The sequence below is a fragment of the Rhinopithecus roxellana genome, chromosome 1, assembly GCF_007565055.1.
Source record: "Rhinopithecus roxellana isolate Shanxi Qingling chromosome 1, ASM756505v1, whole genome shotgun sequence".
NCBI classification, from domain to species: Eukaryota; Metazoa; Chordata; class Mammalia; order Primates; family Cercopithecidae; genus Rhinopithecus; species Rhinopithecus roxellana.
The window spans coordinates 191,339,225-191,364,003 of record NC_044549.1 but is presented as its reverse complement, the minus strand read 5'-3'; the positions used below and the strand labels follow the sequence as shown (position 1 = coordinate 191,364,003).

The following is a 24,779-nucleotide window of genomic DNA, read 5'->3' as shown; positions in this document are numbered from 1 at the left end:
CTTTTCCTCCAAGCCTGGAACGCTCCCACACTTTGTTATCTAAGAGGCCAGGGTGATTCAAGGGAAAGGGGACAGGAATTCTCCCCCAAGATCTACATCTGATCAGCAGAAACGGATCTGCCTTCACACTGAAACAATTCTCCACGGTCCTATTGTTCTTTGTTTATCTCAAATGATGGAAAAATCTGATTCCAGAAAAATGTTAGTAGCTAGATTATGTGACCATAGTGCTAAAAAGTTATGTAGCTTAAGATTTTAAGGGCTAACCTATTCGAGTATTTTCAGAATAATATCTGATCTCTTGACATAAATCTATTATACAGTCATATAAGCAAAGCTCCCACAAGATGGAGAACAAAAGGGCCAAGCCTAAAAGTCTTCACTTGGAAAAAATTAAGTATGACTCAGGCTTGGGATACTCAGGCTTAGACTTGCTGGGTCCAACTCCATATGGAGTAGACAACCGTAAAGATTAAGAAGGGGAAAAGGAAGAATAAAAACAGGTGCTTGGAGCCACACTGGGGGCGAAATACTTGACAAGTGTTCAGAAAGTTCTGGCAAACTATCAGGGAGGGGTTAGAAAAGTCTAGACTACTGTCAGTAGTGTAGAGCTGAGGAATGTTTGTTTGTTTGCTTGAGACGGAGTCTCGCTCTGTCACCCAGGCTGGAGTGCAATGGTGTGATCTTGGCTCACTGCAACCTCCGCATCCCAGGTTCAAGCAATTTTTCTGCCTCAGCCTCCCGAGTAGCTGGGATTAGAGGCACGCACCACCTTACCTGGCTCATTTTTGTATTTTTAGTAGAAGCGGGGTTTTGCCATATTGGCCAGGCTGGGCTCGAACTCCTAACCTCATGTGATCCCCCTACCTCGGCCTCCCAAAGTGCTGGGATTACAGGCATATGTCAAAGAAGAATAAATCATTTCCCGTAGTTGGACGTACCTTCCCTTCACAGGAACAGCTTCTATGCAAGAGCATGAAGAAGGCCTCCAGGGTCCAGGGAGCCCTGGGCAAAGCTCCCTTTGAATCTCCCTTTGAAGGGAAGTTTGAATCCTGTCCTTTGTAGACATGGATGCAGCTGGAGGCCATTATCCTAAGCAAATTAATGCAGGAACAGAAACCCAAATACTGCATGTTCTCACTTACAATGGGAGCTAAACATTGAGTACGCATGGACACAAAGAAGGCAACAATACACACCGGGGCCTACTTGAGGGTGGAGGGTGGCAGGAGGGTGAGGATGGAAAACTACCTCTCAGGTACTGTGCTCACTACCTGAGTGATGAAACGATTGATATCTCAAATCCCAGCGGCACGTGATTTACCCACATCACAAACCTACACACATAGCCCCTGAACCGAAAATAAAAGTTGGAAGGAAAACAAAATAAAAAGTACACTAGGGATTGGGAAGAGCAAGGCAGCTATGCTAAGCCATCCCACCAGACAAGAGAAAGACACTTCCCTCAAACTTTTCTTGATGGGTAGAAAGAAGGGAGTTTCTTAACATGTGCAAATGGGTTCATTAATGCAAAAAAAAAAAAAAAAGTCCTTATTCCATGTGATACCCACATAAGAACTCTCTCCAGCAGTGTGTCACATTGCCCTAAAAATGTCTTCCATCGGGAGGACTGGAAGAGATGGGTCACTGTCCCAGAGGCCTAGACTGGCCTGCCCCCCACTATCACCCCAACTTGGTTGTGGCAATGCCATAGCTTTGGAAGAGTGATGATCATCAAAATTTTCCTCCAACTCTGGCATTTGGCCCAGATCAGAAGACTCTCTTATATTTTCATTCCCAAAATGATTCCAACCCTTAAGATCCCGACCCTTACATTTTGCAGCCACCTTGGCCATCCTGCACCTCTATGTCTTACCAACTACAGTTAAGAATCACAGGAGTGGTAGCAATTTCATTTCATTTACCTCAGCACTTTTCCTTTCCTCTAAGATAATTCCTTAGAGCCCTACGCTGTCAATAACAATCATACAGTCAGGAACAGTCGTAACAGCTCACATGCACTGAGCACTTACTCTTTCGAGCATTACGCTAACGGATTTACATAATTATAGTTTTTACACATTTAAACTATATTGCATTAGCCCTCTGACATAGATCGGGGTGTCCAATCTTTTGGCTTCCCCGGGCCCCACTGGAAGAATTGTCTTGGGTCACACACAAAATACACTAACACTAACGATAGCTGATAAGCAAAAACAAAATTGCAAAAAAATCTCGTCATGTTCCAAGAAAGTTTACAAATTTGTGTTGGGTCACATTCAGACTGTCCTGGGCTGCAGGTTGGACAAGCCTGATATAGACGCTACTATTGTCCCTGGTCTGCAGAAGAGGAAACTAAGGCTGAGCATGCCAATCTTCATCTCATCCTGTTCTCATACTTTGGGAAGAACTCCTTATCCAACAGTAAAGCTTCAGGGATCCAAAGTTTATGAATGGTCTTTTTTAACAGCTGGGAGGCAAGGAGGGATAGTAGGAGAGAGAGAGGGTATGCGATAATGCTTTCCGGTCTGGGCTTTTGGAAGAGTATTCTTGACTCCTTTGGTCACAAAATGCACACAAGGTGTAGCTACACTATTGTTATGCTGTGGCACAGGATTTAGCTGATTCTTACCCTATTGTCTTCCTGGATTTCCCAGTCACTGGAGAAAGTCGCCAGCTGCTGCCCTTGGGAACAGTTTGAAAACTGGAAAAGGCTAGAAAACATCCTTCTGTTCTCTTGAGTGTCCGGGAAGATGGCATCTTGGAAATTGACTCCATGAGGCAAGAGGTTATAATTTTCATCCATCCTAATGGAGAAGAGAGAAAAAAAGGCAGACGTAGACTCGACAGTCAAGGGTGTACCAACTTCAATCAAGAGTCACAGACAACTGCGATGGGCTTGTCAGTTTCACATCAATGTCTGGCGTGGCTCTCATTAGAGGAGTTACTACTTCTAATTATTTCTTTGTCTCACACTACATCAGTCTATCCTTAAGGTTTTCAAAAAGATGAGTGTGAGCAAAGTATGGAGAAAAGTATGTGTATGGTGCCTGTTTGTCTATTTGTGTTGTCTTCCAAGTCCCCCAAGGGGTCTTCCTTCTCAAAGAGGGTTCCTTATTTCCTGGTGAAAAAAAGGCCAGCTGTAATGACCTATGTTCTGTCTTTGCTATTTATCTTCTATATGACATGAAACAAATGTCTTAACTCCTCTAAGCCTCAGTATTCTAATCTGCAAAAAGAATATAGTACTGGCTGGGTGTGGTGGCTCACGCCTGTAACCCCAGCACTTTGGGAGGCCAAGGCGGGTGGATCACCTGAGGTAAGGAGTTCGAGACAAGCCTGGCCAACATGGTGAAACCCCGTCTCTACTAAAAATACAAAAATCAGCTGGGCATGGTGGCACACTGTTGTAATCCCAGTTACTCAGGAGGTTGAGGCAGGAGAATCACTTGAACCTGGGAGGCGGAGGTTGCAGTGAGCAGAGATTGCACCATTGCACTCCAGCCTGGGTGACAAGAGTGAGATGCCATCTCAACAAAAAGGAATATATATATATAGCATCTACTTTTTTGGTGATGTCATAAGCATTGCATCAAAAACTAAGTAAACGAAGCACTTGGTACAAAGTAAATGCAGTATACATATTAGTGAACATATTTAAAGGCCTAGCATAAATCAATTAGAATGATTCTTTAAAAAGTCACAAAAAGAGCTCAAGCCTGTAATCCCAGCACTTTGGGAGGCCGAGACGGGCGGATCACGAGGTCAGGAGATCGAGACCATCCTGGCTAACACGGTGAAACCCTGTCTCTACTAAAAATACAAAAAAACTAGCCGGGCGCGGTGGCGGCGCCTGTAGTCCCAGCTACTCCGCAGGCTGAGGCAGGAGAATGGCGTAAACCCGGGAGGCGGAGCTTGCAGTGAGCTGAGATCCGGCCACTGCACTCCAGCCTGGGCGACAGAGCAAGACTCTGTCTCAAAAAAAAAAAAAAAAAAAAAAAAATCACAAAAAGAAAGAGATGAAAGTTACACTCCAGTCTAAAAAAAACAACATGTATGGCTCACCAGCAAGTCTCCACTGCCACCCTCACCCCTGACAGTGACCAGAGATCCAGTCTCATCTCAGTAGGGCCCAGAATAACAGAGGAGGAATGATTTGTATGTAGTTGTTAACACACTCCAAGGCAAGACAGCCCTGTGAAATGAGAATGTCAGACTACTGTCTGACTTTGTATTTCTTTCCTAACTTTTGTAAACATGGTAGAGTAAAAAAGATGAGAATTGGCTGAGCACCACGGAACCACTGGACGAACTGTATTTCATGATAAAAATTTCTTTAAAAAGCCTGCTCAAATACTTGGGCTCTTTTTTCTTTGGAGAAAAAAGTTCTGGTTTTGAATAGTTTTATAGATGGTATCTCAGTATTTTTCCTAATTAAAAACATGAAACCCTAAGTTTCTCTGTATCGAGAAGGGCACTCTCTCAGCCCCACTAGCTTTATTTAGAAACTACACTTCTCTGGAAACATAGAGAGAAAAAACTTAATCTAGCTGAACCCACTCAAGCCAACACAAAGCAAGACATGTTTTTTAAACTTAGATATTCTGGCTTCAATATGGAAAACATGTGTTGGTATGCACTTCCAAACACCACTTTGTAGAACTGTTTTCTTTCTCAGAGAAATGCGAGCTAAAAGTGAATCCGCAGACCCACATAAGCCTCATTCCAAATACCCTTAGTGCCACTTCCCAGACTGGAACTACTATCGATCACCACAACAGTGGATTAATTCTCTATCTTGATAGATAGGTTAGATTCCATTTTGATGTTTTTCTCAGTTGTTTTATATCACTCTCCAAATCCAATTGAAGCCAATCAAAGAATTTAGGGTTCTACCTGGTGCTCGCTATTCAAATTTCAGAAGAATTCACTAGTCAATGAGAATTGACTGAGTTCTTAGGCAGATGCATTCCATCCTGACCACAGGCCAGTGTTCATGGAACTTCAGAGGATTCCAGTGGTCTAGAATCAGAGAAGATCTCCTGCCTGGTTGACTTCTCCACCTCTCAAAGCATTGCTACCCAGGATTTTACCTGCAGCAGAACCCCCTACCCCCAATACACCTTTGCTATTTCAAATAACCTGGCAGCTGATATGAGATAATGAAGCAGTCCTGGGCTACATTCCCCATCATTCACATCTTGGCATTTGAGCAAGTGGAGAAGAGGGGAGGGTGGACAGCTGGTCAACCTCTAACCTGCACCAGGTGCTTTGCATGAGTTACGTTTTTCCCTCAACCAGCCCTGCCTCTCACTTTACACAGGTGAGGCTATGGAAGTTCTTGAGAAGCTGTCAAGAAATGGGCTCAGAATCACGATTAGGAAAGGCAGAGCCAAAATGCCAGCCACAGACTGATTTCAAAGATTGTTCTTCTCACCGTCCCAATCTACTCCCATTGAGGCCAGTTTAAAGACCCGAGTCAAAGGGACCGTTGGAGAGCGCTTTGAGCTTTTGCCTGCAATGCTCTTCTGTGTACGAGGCACAGAAAGCCTCCCTGTCTGTTCAACCGCCTTTACCAGGGGTAGCCAGGGTGTCTGTAGAGACGTCAGACGGAGCAAGAGAGATCCAAGGGGGCAAGGGGTAGGCGCCCCAGGGGCGTTCTCATTTGGCACCGATAGGTTGCCCTGGGAGTTACCGGCCTGGCTCCAGGTAACAGCGACCTCGGGAGGTGGCGCAAAGGGAGAGAGAGGTGGCGGCGCCGCCGGGCTCACCTGAGGAAGAAGAAATAGGAGTAGTCCTGGACCACGGTGTGGGAGTGGCACGAGAAGTAGCCCAGGCCGGTGAGGTTGAGCCTGGAGCCGGCAGGCACCTCCAGCATGCTGCCCCACGCCTGGTCGCACAGCATCTCGACCTCGGCCGAGTAGAAGAGGCCCCCCCGGCCGGCGTGGTACTGCCAGGGCAGGTGGTTGTAGAGGCCGGGCGCCTCGGGGTGCAGCGCCAGCACCCTGGCGTACACAATGGTCTCGGCCAGCTCGGCGCGGCAGCCCTCGCTCAGGGGCCTCCACTCGGAGGGCAGCTGGCAGGCGCGCGCGGGCGCTGGGGGGCCCGCCAGGCAGAGCGCGGCGAGCAGCAGCTGGCGCAGCATGCCGGGCCCTCCCGGGGCGCACGGGCGGCGGCGGGGAGCCGGGGAGCCCGCCGGCCCGGGAAGGGCAGCCCTAGGCGCTCGGCTGCTCGGGCCGCTCCCGGGAGCTGGGCGCGCCGCTGTCTCCGCCGCGGGGCTCGGCATGCCCGGCCCCGGCGCGCCACGCTTTAAAGGGGTCCCGGGGACAGGACGCGCCGGGCGCCCGCCTCCCGCCCTGCCCCCTGCAGCTGGGGCGTGGGCGGGGACTCGGGCGGGTCCCGGCACTGGCCGGGGCGGGGACCAGGGACGCGGAGGAAGCGGGGACCCCGGGATCCAGCTAGCCCTGACTTGGGGACAGCGGCCCACCCCGCTCCTGGCGCCCCACTTTGGAAGGGGTCCGAGTTTGCCAGGCGTGAAGCCTGTTTGTAAACGCAAGGCATTCATAAAAGAATGACTCTTAATTTGCACGATTACTAAGTTTTTACATTTTCTCTGCATTTCGGAGTGAAAATACATAGAAACCAAATCTGACTTTATCTTCCCAGAGATTAACTAGGAAATTCAGTGTGGGCTTTAAAGCTTTTTTAGATCTCGTGCTCTCTCAGATTTGCTTATTATTTAATGAAGATCTTAGAAAAGCTTTGATAAAAGATTCCAAAAAGCAATCATTTGGCCCTGATTTTCTTAAAACTAGATGGTTTCCATAATCCCTGCTTCCATTTTCTCAACACTGTACACCCGAGAAATACATTCAGAAGTAAATTTCAAACACCTTTTCACATCAGTGAGTGATTTTGAGGATACTCAAACGCCACAGTTGCATCTTTATCCCTAAATGCAACAGGTTTCTTGTTTTGTTTTGTTGTTTTTCTTGAGACAAAGTCTCCGTCTGTCACCCAGGCTGGAGTAGTGACTTGATCAGGGCTCACTGCAGCCTAGACCTCCCCTGGGCTCAGGGGATCCTCCCAGGTCAGTCTCCCAAGTAGCAGGGAATACAGGCACACTACCACCCCAGATGATTTTTTTTTTCTTCAGTAGAGACAGGCTATGTTGCTCAGGCTGGTCTCAAAACTTCTGGGCTCAATCGATCCTCCCACCTCAGCCTCCCAAAGTGCTGGGATTTCAGGCGTGAGCCACCACATCCAGCCTGAATATTTAAATTATGCAATTTCATCATGCTATTAGTCTCCCAGGGCTGCCATAATAAAATACTCTAGACTGGTGGCTTAAATAACAGACCTTAATTTCTCAGAGTTCTGGAGGCAGGAAGTCCAAGATTAAAGTGCCAGGGTTGGTCACTGGTGAGGCCTCTCTTCCTGGCTTACAGACGGCCACCTTCTCACTGTGTCCTCACATGGCCTTCTGTGTGTGATGGAGAAAGTGAGCCCTGCTCTCCTCTTCTAACAAGGTCACCAGTCCTATCGGGTTATCACCCTACCCTTATGTCCTCATTTAATTACCTGCCTGAAGACCCTATTTCCAAATACAGTCACATTAGGGAGTTAGCACTTCAACATATGAATTTGGAGGTGGGAGGGGAGACACTATTCAGTCTATATGAGCTGTTTAGCAGGTGTTCTGCAGGTTTGCTAGAGAAAGAGAGCAGGGATCCCAAATGGTTTATATTCTGGACAGGCAGACTCACAGCACACATTGCCAAGTTATAATAAGAATTGCTAAACTTTAGTCATTGTTGACCATGGGCCAAGTACTGTTGTAAGGACTGTACATATGTCATTTTAATTAATTCTCCAAACAACATTCTGAAGTAGATATAACTATTATCCTCATTTTACAGATAAAGAAACAGGCACAGGGAGGTTAATTGACACCAAAGATCACAACGCTACAAGATGACCAAGCCAGGATTAAGCCCCCATCATTTGGACTCCAGAGTCCATGTACTTAACACAACACTAGAATAGGGCCAAATATAGCAAATGCTCTAAAGACACAGGTCGGCCCTTTAACCAGAATATACACAGAGCAAATCAAGATAAAAAGCTTAGCAGAATCACCAACCATGGCTCAAAGAGTGTGCAACTGACCTAACATTAATTTTGTGTCACCCAGAATCCCTGCTCTATTTTAGTCCTATACTGTAACTTATGTAGATAAGATAGTAAGAAAGTTTTTATTATTAATTGCATCTTCAAGTGCCTTGAAGACCTGGAAAAGATTTGTCTACCCCTAAAAGACTGTAAGGCCCTGTCTTTTCTTTCCACATAGGTGAGCAAATAAATAAAAATCAGCAAACATGGCTGTTTTTTCTCTTCTTGTATAAACTTGACACAATCAAAACTCTTCCAGTACTTCCCAGAATGTATTTTGCAGAAGTGAGTACCTGCAAGAAATCGTCCTCATGGATTCAGCAGACACATGGGTCATGCTTTTCTCCTCTGTAAGATCTGGCAGAGTGCCTCGCTGATTGGGTTTCTCTTCCTGATCGAGCCACTGCAGCATACCCTAGTGAGCAGTTCCCCTCTGGGGACTAAGACTTCCAAACAAGCTGAGCTCAAGGTAGCCAGGAGGGGAAACAACCCTTCTATGAGTGAATTATTGGGTTTAATAGTGACATGAGCCACTTCCATCTCTTGATTCCAAGACCCATGTGTCCTGGCTGTGGAGTGCATAGTACCACATATGTTCTGTTTCAAAGCACTCACAGTAAGTACACTGTGAGATGGACTCCATCATTTCAGTGTGGTGACTCCCAACTGACGCTATAATTAAGTCTTCACTAAGCTGTTACACCTTTCAGAATTTGTCCAATTTCTTCCAGGTGATGGGACATGTGGTAAAACCAGTTCATTGTATGGCCTTGAGACCACTGCTGCACTTCACTACTGTGAAAGAAGCAATGCTATGGGAATCATTGATCAGAAACATCATTATGGGAAATTCCATGATAGTGGATAAGGTGCCCAGTGAGTCCATAGATGGTGCTACTGGCAGAAGCATTATTGCAAGGAAGGCATATCCATGTCCAGAATGTGTCTATTTCAGTGAGGACAAATCTCTGACCCCCACCCCCCACCCCAAGATGGAAAAAGTCCAATGGAATCAACCTGCCACCAGGTGGCTGACTAGTTCCCCAGGTGAATGGTGCCATATTAGGGGATCCATGCTGGCCTCTATTGTTGACATATTAGGCTCTCAGCAGTAGTGTCAGCCAGGCCAGCCGTGGTAAGAGGAAGTCCACATTGTTGAGGCAATGAATACCCTCTGTTTCTACCACTATGGCCACTCTGTTTATGGGCTCATTGAGTAAGCACTAGAGTGGGCAAGAAAAGAGGCTGACAGACATCCACTGAGTACATCAATTTCCCACCTAATCACTAAGAACTTCCCCTCCAGTGAATGCACTTTGGTTGTCAGTCACATGGGTCATAAATATCTTCACAGTTGGTAACCATTAGGAGATGTCCATTCATTCACCTCTTCCCAAAATGTCCTTGTCATCAATCTTCTGATCCTATTTCTTTCAAGTCCCTAACCATCCACCAAACCACTAGCAATTGCCCATGAATCAGTGTCCATGTGTACTACCAGCCATCTCTCAGTCTAGACATAGCATACAATGAAATCTGCTGCTCAAAGTTATATCCACTGGGAGAAATTTTCTTCACCAGTGTCCTTCAGGATCACCCCTGAGTGAAACTGAGTAATATTTGTGTATAATACAGAAAAAGCTGTAAACCAGTCTTGTTATTTCTTCCTCATTCAACTGGAGTATCTTCAAGAGGCTATAAACCATATGAATGGAAGAGGCAACATACCTTCAGAGTCAAAGGAATCTAAGCCACTTGCCCATGCAACTTGCTTGTACCATCTGGACCTGCCCAACCCCACTCTCTTGGATACCATTTCCATTTGATGGTAGATTGCTGCTGTGCACACATGGCCTCATGTCTAGGAAGGTCATGCAACACCCAGTTCATGATGAGAAGTTCATATTACATAATCACCCAGCATACCATGGTTAAGCATTCAATCTCTTCCAAGGCCTAATAGCAAGGGAGATGCTATTTTTCAAAAGGCAAACAGCCATATCCAGAATAAGGCATAGATGTGCACTAAAACCCTAGAGTTTGGTGTGTAATTTTCCTTTTGGTGCTTGCTAAAGACTCCATACAACATTCCCATTTCTCATAAGTACTTTATCATCGGACCTTCAAGATAGTAAGGCTCAAGTGATACAATGGCTTGTATACAGCCTGAACTTGCTGCAGAGACTTCTCAGAACTTGCTCAATACCACTTGAAACTGACAGCCTTACAGATAACTCTATAGATGAATCTAAAAAGCACATTTAAATGTGGTATATGTTCCCTCCTAAATACAAAAAGGCTGAACACACATTTTTCCTCTTTTCCCATTGTAGGTCATCCAAGGACCAGCAACTTTCCTTTTGCCTTGGAGGAGTGACAATTGAGCCCCCAGAAACTATGCTGAGGTGGCAGGCCCCTGAATTTTTGTGGAGCCTATCTCCCACCTTATATCTTACCAAGGCCTCTAAAGTATATGGTGTTTTGTGAACATCAGATCCATTCATCATAATGTCATCCATGAGGTAATCCAATGTGATGTTTTGTGGAATGTCAAGACAATCAAAATCTCTGCAGAATAAATGTCATAGAGAGCAGGAGAACTGACACAGCCTGAGGCAAAACTGAAAGTATACTGTTAGCCCGGACAGGTAAACGCAAACTGTTGCTAGCAATCCTTGCAAATCAGTGAGGAGAAAAAGGCAGGTCAGCAGCTACAAAGTAAATGCCGGAAGACATATCAATTTGCCCCAGGAAAGATACTACATCTAGGACAGCAGCTGGAATTTTAGTTGCCACCTCATTAGGTTCATAGTAGTCCTCACTCATTCTTTAAGACCCATGTGAGTTTTGCACAGACCAACTGATGAATTCAGTGGAGATGTGATAACTATCGCCACTTCTTTCAAGTCTTTGATGACAGCATGGATTTTTGCAATCCCCTTGGGGATGCAATATTGCTTCTGATTTATTCTCTTGGTAGAAATGAAAGTTCTAGGAGCTTCTGTTTAGCTCTTCCAACAATAAAAGCCATCACTCATGGGTCAGAAAATGTGGGGGTTTGTCAGTTGTTAACTTTGGTCCCTTTGGAGAAGTCTTAGAGGAGGATTTATGGTGTGTGTATGTGGCAATTGTGCAGGGTCCTTCCTCAAGGGCACCTGGCTTACTTTTCAGTCAAAAGGCTCTGTGTCTATACATTTATTTATGTCTAAAAGCTGGGTAAGGGGCTTCAGTTCCTCTCAGTGGGAATTCAAGTCAGGTTTTCAGCTACCAGAGTTTTTGCCGTTACATAGATCAAGCACTGCACTAGCAGGCTGCCCACATGTTTACTTTCAAGAGACATCATGATCAACTATCCACTGTCAAAGATCTCTGCCAATCAAAACATTCTGATTATTTGTATGCCCCTCCTAACCTTTATGGTAGAGGTACTTACCTTCCCTTTGGCAGTTAAGTGCTGCCGCTTGACCCCTGCTACTTCAGAATTCCATCATTCCTTTGAAATCTGGGAATCTTTCCTAATGCCATCATTCTGTACTAGAGTAATAACTTTTCTAGAGAGAGGAGAAACACAGAGATGTTCAAGGATGCAATACTCCCTTCATTAATGATAATGGATTATTAATAATAATTATAATTATTAATAATTAATTAAATAAGTAATGATAATTAATATTTCTCATTACCATCATGAAGGAGATAACTCTGGGTCATCTTGCGGAATGTAGTTGGCAGGTGGCTGTGCAGGTCACACATCGAGCATTCAGTTCAACCTTCCTAACTCCCTAAGCCTTTGGGTTCCCTCCTCTACATTGTTTCAGGAAAGCTCTGGCATCTCAACCTCACTGAATAGAGGCCACCACTGAATTCCTTCAAATTTTAGTCAACCAATCAAGTAAGCTGTTAGAGTCACCTCTAGAAGTATATTAAATTTGTACTCTCAAATGCATCAAAACAATACATTTTGTCAAAACTAGTATTGTATTCTGCCCACTGCGATTCTGCCTGGAGTCTGCTGATAAATATATTTAGGTAGTCTTGAAATTTCTTTAGTGTCTGGGGTCTTTCCTCCTGGATCATAGTGTATACCTGTCTCCCGGGACATGCTGAGCTTTTACCTTAGTTATACCACTAGTTGAACTTAATTATGACTACAATTGCCTTATAAAAGATACTTTTGAAGCAATAATGGAGCTACACCCTCTTGAAGATAGACCAAGTACTGTCAAATATGTCCTTTCTTCCTAAAATACTTTTTTAAAAATCCCAATATAAAATAGTGGAAAATTTTTTAGTTATGTAAAAAATATTCTAAGTTAGTCATGAAAAATAAATTAGTTCTTCCTCTTTCTTCTTTTCTTCCTATCTTTACCTGAAAAACTCAGCGCTAAAAGTCTTTAGCTAGGGCCAAGCAAGTTAGGTCTCCAAGCTGGGCAGGATAAGAGATGGAAGAGGCACGCAAGACAGGAGGAGCTTCTGTCTGGGGCTTCCCACTGCAGGTATGAGCCACAAGGGGTGAGGAGGGCATCAATGCAGGGGAGTGGCCCACTTACAGGCTGTCAGAGCCCAAGAAGGGTTAAGGAGAGTCCCTGCATAGGAAGAGCCTGTCATGGGGGTACTGACAGGGTACCCTGTCATGGGGTTGACCACGTGAGAGGGCAGCCTTTGCAGAGACTCAGTGTCTAGGCAAAGAGGGCCTCCTAGGCATGCAGCCCAACATGGGTTTCAGAAGCCAACAGGGGTAACATCCACAAGAATGTCAGTGCATGAGCAAGTACAGGGGGCTCCCATGTGAAAGGGCATGACCCAGTTCAGAGAATCAGAGCACGGTTAGGGTGAGGTGAGTGTCCATGCAGAAGGGCAGCCCAAGCCAGGGAGTCAGAGGCCAAGCAGGGTAGTGAGGATGTCCACGCTGGGGAAGGCAGCAGCAGTGCAGTGAATGCCAGACTCCAAGTGTGATGTGGAAGGCATGGTGTGAGCTATGGGATGGGAGTAGTGATAGGAGAATAGTTACACACAAGAGGTTGATCAAATAAGCAAATCTATTAAGGAGGATGGAAACCAGTTTCTCACTATCAAAAAAGGGAGTTAAATATATGGGAACGAAGAAAACTAGAATGGATCCTGTGGTGCTGAAACATGAATTCATAGATTTTAATAATAGATATAGAAATCAATATAGTTGCATGTGAATTTGTGTGTGGATATATATTTTTGTCTGTCCTACAAGTCTTAGAAATATATATTATATGCTTACAAAAAGAGAATTCTTGATAAAACTCAGTAAGTTAGAAATAGAAGGGAACTTTCTGAACCTGTAAAAAGCATCTATGCAGTCTACTACTAACCTTACACTTAATGTGAAAGACTGAGAGCTTTCCCTTAAATCAGGAACAAGACAAGGATGTTCAGTTTCATCGTGTCTACTTAACATATTACTGGAAGTTCTAGCCAGTGCAATAATTCCACAAAATAAAATAAAAAGCATCCAAATTGAAAAAAAAAAAAGATGTAAAACTCTATTTACCCATGACATGATCATCTGTCTAGAAAATGCAAATGAATCTACAAAAAAGCTACTAGAATGCATAAGCAAGTTTAACAAGTGGAGTACAAGATCAATATACAAAAACCAATCGTATTCTCTATACTAACAACAATTGGAAATTGACATTTTAAAAAATAATATCATTCACCATGGCATCAAAATATATGACATACTTAGAAATAAATCTCATAAAATATGTAAAAGGCTTATACATTGAGAACTATAAAACATTACTGAGAAAAATTGAAGAATATTTTGAAAATGGAGTTAGATACTTTTTTCATAGGTTGGGAGACTCACTATTGTTAAGATGTTCATTCTAGCCAAACTGATCCACAAATTAAATGCAAGCTCAATAGAAATCCCAGTGGACTTTTTGATAAAAATTAATAAGCATAGTCAAAATTCCATACGGAATGTAGAGAACTGAGACTAGCCAAAAACAACTTAGAAAATAAAGACCAAAATCAGAAGGCGAACATCACCTGATTTCAAGACCTACTGTGAGGCTATAGTAAGCAATAAAGCGTGATTTGGTGCAAACACAAATACCTATGTCAAAGGAACAGAATGTAGTCCAGAAATAAACCCATAAATATATGGAGAACTGATTATTTAAAAAGCTGCAGAGATAATTCATTGGAAATTGATTGGAAAAAGAATGACCTTTTAAACAAATGGTCTTAGAACAATTGCGGGAAAAATATTTCAGCCTATACCTAGGACTGTACACAAAAATTAACCCAAAATATAAAACCTAAAACTATAAAACATCTACAAGGGAACCTCTGCTAACTTGAGTGAGACAAAACCTAGACATCATCAAAATGCCTAATGAAAGAATTAAATATCAAGCCATAGACTGGAGGAGAATATTTACAAATCATATATCTGATAAAGGATACATATTCAAAATACACAAAGAACTCTCAAAACTCAATGAGGAGGCTGGGTGCATTGGCTCACGCCTATAATCCCGGCACTTTGGGAGGCTGAGGTGATTGGATCACCTGAGGTCAGGAGTTCAAGACCAGCCTGGCCAACATGGTGAAACCCCATCTCTACTAAAAATACAAAAATTAGCAGGGTGTGATGGCACGTTCCTGTAGTCCCAGCTACTCAGGAGGCCGAAGCAAGAGAATCGCTTGAACCTGGGAGGTGGAGGTTGGAGCGAGCCAAGATCATGCCACTGCTCTCCAGCCTGGGTGACAGAGCAAGACTCCACTTCAAAAACAAAACAAAACAAAGCAAAAAAAAAAAAAAAAAAAAAAAAAAAAACAGAAAACAATGATGAGAAAACAAACAACCCAATATAAAAAATGAGCAGAAGATTTAAAAAAACACTTCACCAAAGAAGATAAGAATGGCAAATAAGGGCATGAAAAATGCTCAAAGTCATTAGTCACTAGGGAAGCTCAAAACCATTATGAGATACTCCTCCACACCTACTAGAATAGCAAAAATTAAAGATAATGACCATACCAAGTGTTGTCAAGAACATGGAGGAACTGGAACTCTCATGGGGCTGGTGGAAATGTCAATGGTAAAAGCACTTTGGAAAACAATTTGACAGCTGCTTAAAAAGTTAAACATATAATTAAGCCATTCCACTCCTAGGGATATACTAGAGAAAATTAAAGCATATCCCATATCAAGACTCATATATGAATGTCCATGGCAGCTTCATTTGTAGTAGCCCCAAACTGGAAACAACCCAAGTGTCCATCCACAGGTAGATGAATAAATAAACTGTGGCCTACTCATCAATACTCATCAATAGACTACTACTCATCAATAGAAAGCAATGAACTATGACTACACAGCAAAACATGGATGAATCAGGTGATAGAGTAGTCAAGCAAGTGGATTTCCCCTACCAATTCATTTGGTCTCAGAAATTCTCATCTATAAAACTGTCACAAAGGGCTGGGCGCAGTGGCTCACGCCTATAATCCCAGCACTTTGGGAGGCCGAGGCTGGTGGATCATGAGGTCAGGAGCTTGAGATCAGCCTGGCCAACATGGTCATCTCTACTAAAAATACAAAAATTAGCCGGGTGCGGTGGTGCACGCCTGTAATCCTAGCTATTTAGGAGGCTGAGGCAGGAGAATTGCTTGAACCTGGGAGGCAGAGGTTGCAGTGAGCTGAGATGGCACCACTGCTCTCCAGCCTGAATGACAGAGTGAGACTTTGTCTTAGAAAAAGAAACTGTCACAAAGAAGTCATCCAAATAGGAAGAGAAGAAATCAAACTATCCCTGTTTTCAGAAGACATGATTCTATATCTAGAAAATCTCAGTCTGTCACCAAAAACTTCTTGAGCTGATAAGCAACTTCAGCAAAGTTTCAAGATACAAAATCAATGTACAAAAATCAGTAGCATTCCTATATACTAATAGCACTCAAGCTGAGAACCAAATCAGGAACACAATCCCATTCAGAATTGCCACAAAAAGAATACAATACCTAGGAATACAGCTAACCAGGGAGGTGAAAGATCTCTACAATAAGAATTACAAAATGGCTGCTCAAAAAAATCAGAGATGATACAAACAAATGGAAAAATATTCCATGCTCATAGAAAGAATCAATATCATTAAAATGCCTACATAACATGCTATAATGCCCAAAGCAACTTATAGATTTAGTGCTATTCCTATCAAACTACCAATGACATTGTTCACATAACTAGGAAAAAACTATTCTAAAATGCATATGGAACCAAAAAATGGCCCAAATAGCCAAGGCAATCCTAAGCAAAAAGAACACAGCTGGAGTAATCACATTGCCCAACTTCAAACAGTACTGTAAGGCTACAGTAATCAAAACAGCATGGTAGTGGCACAAAAACAGACACATACACCAAGGGAACAGAATAAAGAGCCTAGAAATAAAGGGACATACCTACAACCATCTGATCTTTGACAAAGCTAACAAAAACAAGCAATGGGAAAAGGACTCGCTGTTCAATAAATAGTGCTGGGATAACAGGCTAGCAATATGCAGAAGATTGAAACTGGACCCCTTTCTTACACCATATACAGAAATCAACTCAAGATGGATTAAAGACCTAAACATAAAACCTAAAACTATAAAAACCCTGGAAGATAACCTGGGAAATGCCATTTTGGACATAGAAACTGGCAAAGATTTCATGATGAACATGCCAAAAGCAATTGCAACAAAAGCAAAAATTGACAAATGAGACCTAATGAAAGAGCTTCTGCACAGCAAAAGAAACTATCAACAGAGTAAACAGAAAACCTACAGATTGGGAGAAAATATTCACAAACTATACGTCTAAGAAAGGTCTAAATATCCAGAATCTACAAGGAACTTTAAACCTACAAGCAAAAAAGAACCCCAGTAAAAAGTGGGCAAATGAAATGAACATATATAAATATATATATAAATATATATATATATATTTTTTTTTTGAGACGGAGTCTCGCTCTGTCACCCAGACTGGAGTGCAGTGGCCGGATCTCAGCTCACTGCAAGCTCCGCCTCCCGGGTTCATGCCATTCTCCTGCCTCAGCCTCCCGAGTAGCTGGGACTACAGGTGCCGCCACCTCGCCTGGCTAGTTTTTTGTATTTTTAGTAGAGACGGGGTTTCACCGTGTTACCCAGGATGGTCTCCATCTCCTGACCTCGTGATCTGCCAGTCTCGGCCTCCCAAAGTGCTGGGATTACAGGCTTGAGCCACCGCGCCCGGCCGAACATATATTTTTGAAAAGAAGACATACTTGCCAATAAGAATATGAAAAATGCTCAATATCACTAATCATTAGAGAAATGCAAATCAAAACCACAACATTATACCATCTCACACGAGTCTGAATGGCTATGATCAAATAGTCAAAATATAACAGATGCTGGCAAGGTTGTAGAGAAAAAAGAATGAATGCTTATATACTGCTGGTAGGAGGAGGGAGAAGTTCATTTAAAAAAAAAAACTGTTGTAGTCCCAGCTACTTGGGAGACTGAGGCAGGAGAATCGCTTCAACCCAGGAGGCAGACGTTGCAGTGAGCTGAGATTGCGCCACTACACTCCAGCCTGGGCAACAGAGTGAGACTGTCTGAAACAAGCAAACAAATAAACAAACTATTGAGTAGTATGCTTAGTACCCTGGTGACAAAATAATCTGTACCCCAGATCCCCAAGTCACAAGTTTATCTATATAACAAACTTTCACATGTAACCTGAACCTAAAAATTAAAATAATCTAATAAACTGTCACAAAGAAAAATATTTCTCTATTGCTGCTGAAAAAATTAAAGAAAAACTCAAACTTTTTATATTCGAAATTCACAAAACTAAGTATAGGAGTATAAATAATTTCCAAAATTTTTTTGGTAAATTTATCACATTTATTCCTCAGAAGTTATTAAAACTTTCAGAAGTATTAAAACTGCACTAAGACATTTGGGAGACACACACATATTTCCTAGCTCTGTCCTCCAAGAAGGTCCAGGAGCAATAATATTCCAAAAGCAATGCGAGCACCTAGCAGCCAGATTTTGGTTTCTAAATATCATTCTCCATTAAAAAGAACCAGAACTCCTTAGAGAGATGGATGATTCCAGAGAGTAGATGATGAGTGGACATGAAAATTCTGATTAGCCACAAACATTTTGTGCCAAAAAGTAAGGGAGTTCGGAAAGAATAACTGGGAAGTGTCACACACAGACACACACATACACACACACACACCCCCTTAAAGGGGCTGCCAGTGATGCATTTAAATTAATAATGAATTACAACTGAGAGAATAAAATAGAAAACCATGAATTCACAGTAGTAAATACAGAAATGAATCATTAGAAAAGTTTAGAGATATTTACATAGTTACAAATAGCTCCCAATAAATATTTATTTATTACAAAGAGAAAAAGAACAACATTATAGATGGAGAATCCTGGCAGACACCACGTAAGACACCATGATATTTACACCAAGTAAATATCATGGTAATGGAGCAAACTGGAATCTTGTGCCAGCTGATAAAACATACTGAGAACACGGCATCACCTCGTGATACTCCTGCCAATGATGCAAAATGTGAATGTAAACATGAGGAAATATCAGATAAACACAAACTGAGGAACATTCTACAAAATAACTAGCCTATAATCTTTGAAAGTGTCAAGTTCACAAAAATCAATAAAAGACCCTGTAGCTGTTCCAGATTGAAGGAGATGAAGGTGTGCTAGCGCACACCTGTAATCCCAGCTACTCAGGAGGCTGAGGCAGGAGACTCACTTGAACCCAGGAGGTAGAGATTGCAGTGAGCCGAGATCATGCCATTGCACTCCAGCCTGGGTGACAGAGCAGGACTCCATCTCAAAAAACAAAACAAAACAAAACAAAGAGAAAAGAAAAGAAAAGCCGGGCATGGTGGCTCATGCCTGTAGTCCCAGCACTTTGGGAGGCCGAGACGGGTAGATCATGAGGTCAAGAGATCGAGACCATTCTGGCTACGGTGAAACGCCATCTCTACTAAAAATACAAAAAATTAGCCAGGCGTGGTGGTGGGCGCCTGTAATCCTAGCTACTTGAGAGGTTGAGGCAGGAGAATGGCATGAACCCAGGAGGCGGAGCTTCCAGTGAGCTGAGATCACGTCACTGCATTCCAGCCTGGGTGACAGAGCAAGACTCTGTCTCAAAAAAAAAAAAAAAAAGAAAGAAAAGAAAGAGGGAGAGAAAGAGACATGCAGAAGACTAATGCAACACACAATTCTGAACTAGATCCTTTTGCTATAAATGGCATTATTGGGACAAGTGGCAAGATTTGAATGGGAACTGAAATGTCAATGGTGATACTATATAAATTCTAATTTTCCATTTGTATGCCTTTGATTTTAGGAAACACACACTAAAGTATTTGCAGATGATGCATATCCTATAGCAGTTTGTTGGTACTGGGCTTGCAACTTTTTTGTAAGTTTGAGTGAGAAAATAAACATGAGAAGAAAATTTACTAAATAAGTGAAATAGCTAAGAATTTTTTGAAAGAGGATTGGCATAAGTAATTTCTTCTTACAGATATTTAAAAAGTATATTATGGAGCTACAATGCGTGAAACAGTGTGGTAACTGCAAGAATCAACGGTCATATAAGGAGAACAAAACAAATCTTTGTTCATAAGAACTTAATATAGTTATGTAGGAACAACTGAAATTGCCAACAAACAGGGAGTGATTTATAAATTGTAGCACATTCACATATTTGAATATTTTACCACACACATATTTTTAAACGTTCTAAATGGCGTGCATGTGATATAATGTTAAGCGAAAGAAGAGTATAAATGAGCTATAGGCCCATGATGGGCTTTTGGGGTGCTGGGTTGACTTCAGTGGTCACTATATGGTCATTCATTTTGTTTCATAAATCTGATTTATGTATTTGCCTGATGTAGTTACAATAAAAGATTTTAGAAGGACCTATAAGATCCTCTCTCCTACTGGACTATATTCTTGAGATTGAGCTGGTAAGTAGATTAAATTCCATCAGCCTCTTATACAGATTAGGAATCAAATTCCAAAAGGGCTAGATCATTGCTCTCCAGGAGCTGATATCTAATGAGGCCAGGATGGGAATTCATCCCTGCTCTTGCCATAGCACTCCCCTGGGTCTTCTGGCATTGACGATGGGAGAGCTAACAGTCATCACAGCGGTTACTGTGATTGTGTGTCAGTGTGCTGAGGATGCCACATGTTTCACTCATGCAGCCCTTACGACACCCTTGCAAAGGTGGTGTTACTACCCCCAATTTATAGAGAAGGAAAGGGGGTGCATAGCTGGCAAAGAATAAAGCTGCAATTCAGACTCATCGACTCATTCATTAAATCAACCCAAACTCGTTCGCAGCTGTATGTCAGACACTGGAAAGATTCTGGAGATAGAAACAGACGTGACACAATTTCTACCCTCCAGGAACTGCCCATGCCGATGAACCCCAAACTTGGGCCGCTCCATCTGTGCCTATCATTGCTCTGACAATAGGAGAGCCTAGGTTCAGCGAAAGAGGGGATGGTTAATAGGTACAAAAAATAGTTAGAAAGAATAAAAAAAGATATAGTATTTTCTAGCAAAACAGGGTGACTGTAGTCAAAAATAATTGAGTTGTTCATTTAAGAATAACTAAAAGAGTATAATTGGATTATTCAAAACACAAAGGATAAATGCTTGAGAGAATGGATACCCTATTTTTCCTGATGTGAGTATTACACACTGCATGCCTATATCAAAATATCTCATGTAATCCATAAATATATACACCTACTATGTACCCACGAAAAGTTAAACATTAAAAAAATTTAATAAAACAATAGTAGAGCTTATCTGCTACCGTTTACATATGGTCCAAAGTCAGATACTTCTCCCAGTGGCAACCAAGTTACTGCCTCTCAAAATTCCCCTCCCATCAGAGTTAACAAATGAATAAACAAATAAAAACCCCAGCGGCTGTGATGCAGTTATCCCACCTGAGTTGAGCTCAAAATTTTCTTTTTCCCGTTTGTGACTTTTTTGGTAAAGCAAATAAAAAAACAAAACAACTTTCTTCTACATTTGAATACTGTATACGAGGAATGGGCCCCGAAAACCTAAACAGAGACAAGCAACTCAAAAATAAAAGACATTCTTCCTATGATATCATATTTCCTACTTATTCAGGGCCTTCCTTGGAGGCTCCTAATGTACAATGTAAATGTTAACTCATTCTTCCTTCTGGTATCCTTGGGAGGCAGGAAGCCAATGTTATTTCATAGATAAAGAAGCTGCAGTCCCAGAGGTTGAATGCCTTCCCCGGGGTCACATAACTACAGGCAGTGTGAGGGGCTGGGAATGGAACTTGGGGTTAGGACTCCCTGCCTGTGGTCCCCTGGCTCTCAAGTGGGGCCTCCTTCCTAAGAGATAACTTTGTATGTTGAAACTCTGTTGGAATCTGGTTCTATAAAAGGAATGCTATGGAACTGCTGAGACAAAATATGCATTTTTCTTCCCCTGCACATTAATACAGGGTACATCTTCAAGAGGCGATTTAGCACATGTAAGCACTGTCTGCAATACTTCCACATTTATCCAGTGTGGGGACTAATATTTAGCCTGAATGACCCAGTGCCAAGTCCATGACAATTCTGTTCTGTTGGGAGAGGACAAAAACAAGGGACTGAACTCTAGGCATCATGGTCTCTGCCAGTTTAAGCATCTGTGGTTCTAAAAGGAATGAGCTGGGTCTGAGGTTGAGGAGCACCTCGTACAAATGCGTTACTCTTTGGGAGGTGTCATAGCACTTTATTAAGCAATGTGCTGGTGTCCTCGCTCTACAGTCATGAGGAAGACACAGCCAAAGGCTTTTTAACAGTGGGCAAAATGGAAACAGGGAGACAAGTTGATTTTTCATGTAAGTGAGATGAAGTTCTAAGAACGCCTGTTTTAGGGCCAGGCGCAGTGGCTCACGTCTGTAATCCCAGCACTTTGGGAGGCCAAGGTGGGCGGATCTCCTGAGGTCAGGAGTTTGAGAACAACCTGGCCAACATGGTGAAACCTCATCTCTACTAAAAATACAAAAATTAGCCAGGCGTGGTGGCAGGTGCCTGTAGTCCTGGCTACTTGGGAGGCTGAGGCAGGAGAATTGCTTGAACCTGGGAGCTGGAGGATGCAGTGGGCTGAGACTGTGCCACTGCACTCCTGCCTGGGTGACAGAGCAAGACTCCTTCTCAAAAAAAGAAAAAAGAAAAGAAAAAAAGGAATGTCTGTTTTTTTTTAATTTCAAGTCCATCCAACCAATTTTCCAACATCTTGTGTAGATTTTTAGATTCTAATGGAAATACTAGGCATGGCCTGAGCATTTGACAATATTCGTCATTCAACATTTACATTTCAACAAATAACTTTCAATATATTTCTTTCAACTACCATGTGTTAGGTACTATTCCAGGCACTGGGGCCACGGCAACGAATAAAACAGACTCTATCCCACTGGGGTTGACATCCATCGGGACGCAAATTGGTGTGACTGATAAGGAAGGAAGAAAAAACTAGCCTTTGGAGACATCACGTTTCCTTGGGAAAGAATGGCTTCAAAATCTTATTCCACATCCTCTGAAACACCTTCATTTAAATGTCCTTGTAACTAACCGGGCTAAGATTAGACATGCCAGGGTCTCAGGTGAGTCCTTAAAATGCCAAATTTCCCTTTGTAGGTTAGAGCAGAGCAAATCCTAAACTGCGAACAAGGTGGGTTTTATTGACTTTCCTGCCCTATCTATGTCCTTGGAATGAAATGAACTAATAAAATAATAATAATAATAAGCTCCAGAGGGCTGGGAGAGGGAATATGTGTGGATATCATAAACATAAAGCTGGGTTGTTGTCAACAAGTGCCTCTTTCCCATAAGAAGTGAAGTCTCTGGGGACGTGGTAGAAATATGGACAGTGAAAGAGTGGAACAAAGTTCCTGGGGCGGGGGGGAGTCTTCCTGCCGAAGGGAAGACCCACAGCTGGGCCCTCTCAAGAGACTGTAAATTCACAAACTGTGCACGCTAGACCAGCTTCATCCCTGACATACTTGCCTGATACCTCATCAGCATCTGCCCAGGGAATGTGAAAAGCTGGTAGAATGAGATACATGGGAAAGTTTACAAAGACTCCTGGCCTGTAGGCCACTGTGTGTTTTCAATGTGCTGGTTCTATGTTTTTGCTAGCTGCACGGGGGACTTAAAATCCTGTTGAAAACTTCCTGGAGAAACAGTTTCTTATCCTGGAGGAACAATCTCACAGGATTTTCGGCTTGGTGGGACATGATGATGGACTATTGAAAAACGAATAAAGGCCGGGTGCAGTGGCTCATGCCTGTAATCCCAGCACTTTGGGAGGCCGAGATGAGAGGATCACCTGGGTTCAGGAATTCGAGACCAGCCTGGCCAATATGGCGAAACCCCGTCTCTACTAAAAATACAAAAAAAAAAAAAAAAAAAAAAAATTAGCCGGGCGAGGTGGTGAATGCTTGTAATCTCAGCTACTCAGGAGGCTGAGGCAGGAGAATGACTTGAACCCAGGAGGCGGAGGTTTGCAGCAAGCTGAGATCATGCCATTGCACTCCAGCCTAAGTGACAAGAGCAAAACTCTGTCTAAAGAAAGGAAGGAAGGAAGGAAGGAAGGAAGGAAGGAAGGAAGGAAGGAAGGAAGGAAGGAAGGAAGGGAGAGAAGGAAAGAAGGAAGGAAGGAAGGAAGGAAGGAAAGAAAGAAAGAAAGAAAGGAAGGAAGGAAGGAAGGAAGGAAGGAAGGAAGGAAGGAAGGAAGGAAGGAAGAGAAATGAATAGAAAGTATAGAAGACATTGGGCATTCTTATGTTTACCATGAAAGCACCGCATTAAAAGGGTTAAGATTGCTCTGAGCCATACATAAAATTTCAGTCCTTTTTTGGAATCAGAAAAAAGTCCAACTGGTTCATTCACAGCAAAAGCCCACAGGTATCACAATGAGAGCACTTCTCCCACTACGTGGTTTTCACGTACACACAGCATTTACTGACCTTTCCGTCTATGTTCTCATTGCAGAGGTATCACGTGATCAGCATTGCACTAACTTCTACCCCTAGGTAAAGTACTTGGTAGAAAAATATCTGTTTTTTCCTTAAATTTTCCATTACTAACTTTGCTACATTTAAAAATACATTATAACTTAATGTTGGTGACCCCACATGACTTATGATAATTTTTAAAAATATGTTTTTCAAGACTGCATTAATAAATGTGAACACTGGGCTGGGCAGGGTGGTGCCCGCCTGTAATCCCAGCACTTTGGGAGGTCAGGGTAGGTGGATCACCTGAAGTCAGGAGTTCAAGACCAGCCTGACCAATATGGTGAAACCCCGTCTCTACTAAAAATACAGAAATTAGCCAGGTGTGGTGGTGCATGCCTGTAGTCCCAGCTACTCGGGCGGCTAAGGCAGGGGAATCGCTTGAACCCTAAAGGTGGAGGTTGCAGCGAGCCGAGATTGCACTACTGCACTCCAGCCTGGGCAATAAGTGTGAAACTCCTAAAATAAACA

The 24,779-nt window shown here is 42.8% G+C and overlaps 1 protein-coding gene across 2 annotated transcripts in view; it reads right to left on the bottom strand.

Moving 5' to 3' along the window:
- CCDC3 (coiled-coil domain containing 3) overlaps positions 1-24,779 on the bottom strand; it is a 149,679-nt gene that overhangs the window by 96,808 nt on the left and 28,092 nt on the right. Inside the window, exons 1-2 of one of the 2 annotated variants that reach the window (XM_030934904.1) lie at positions 5,772-6,331; positions 2,633-2,807 (exon numbers count right to left, since the gene is read on the bottom strand). In XM_030934904.1, coding sequence (XP_030790764.1) covers positions 2,633-2,807; positions 5,772-6,286 — 690 coding nt within the window. In that variant the 5' untranslated portion in view covers positions 6,287-6,331. Of the gene's footprint in view, positions 1-2,632; positions 2,808-5,771; positions 6,332-24,779 lie in introns of those variants that run through there. The other variant, XM_030934906.1, reaches the window with a different exon arrangement.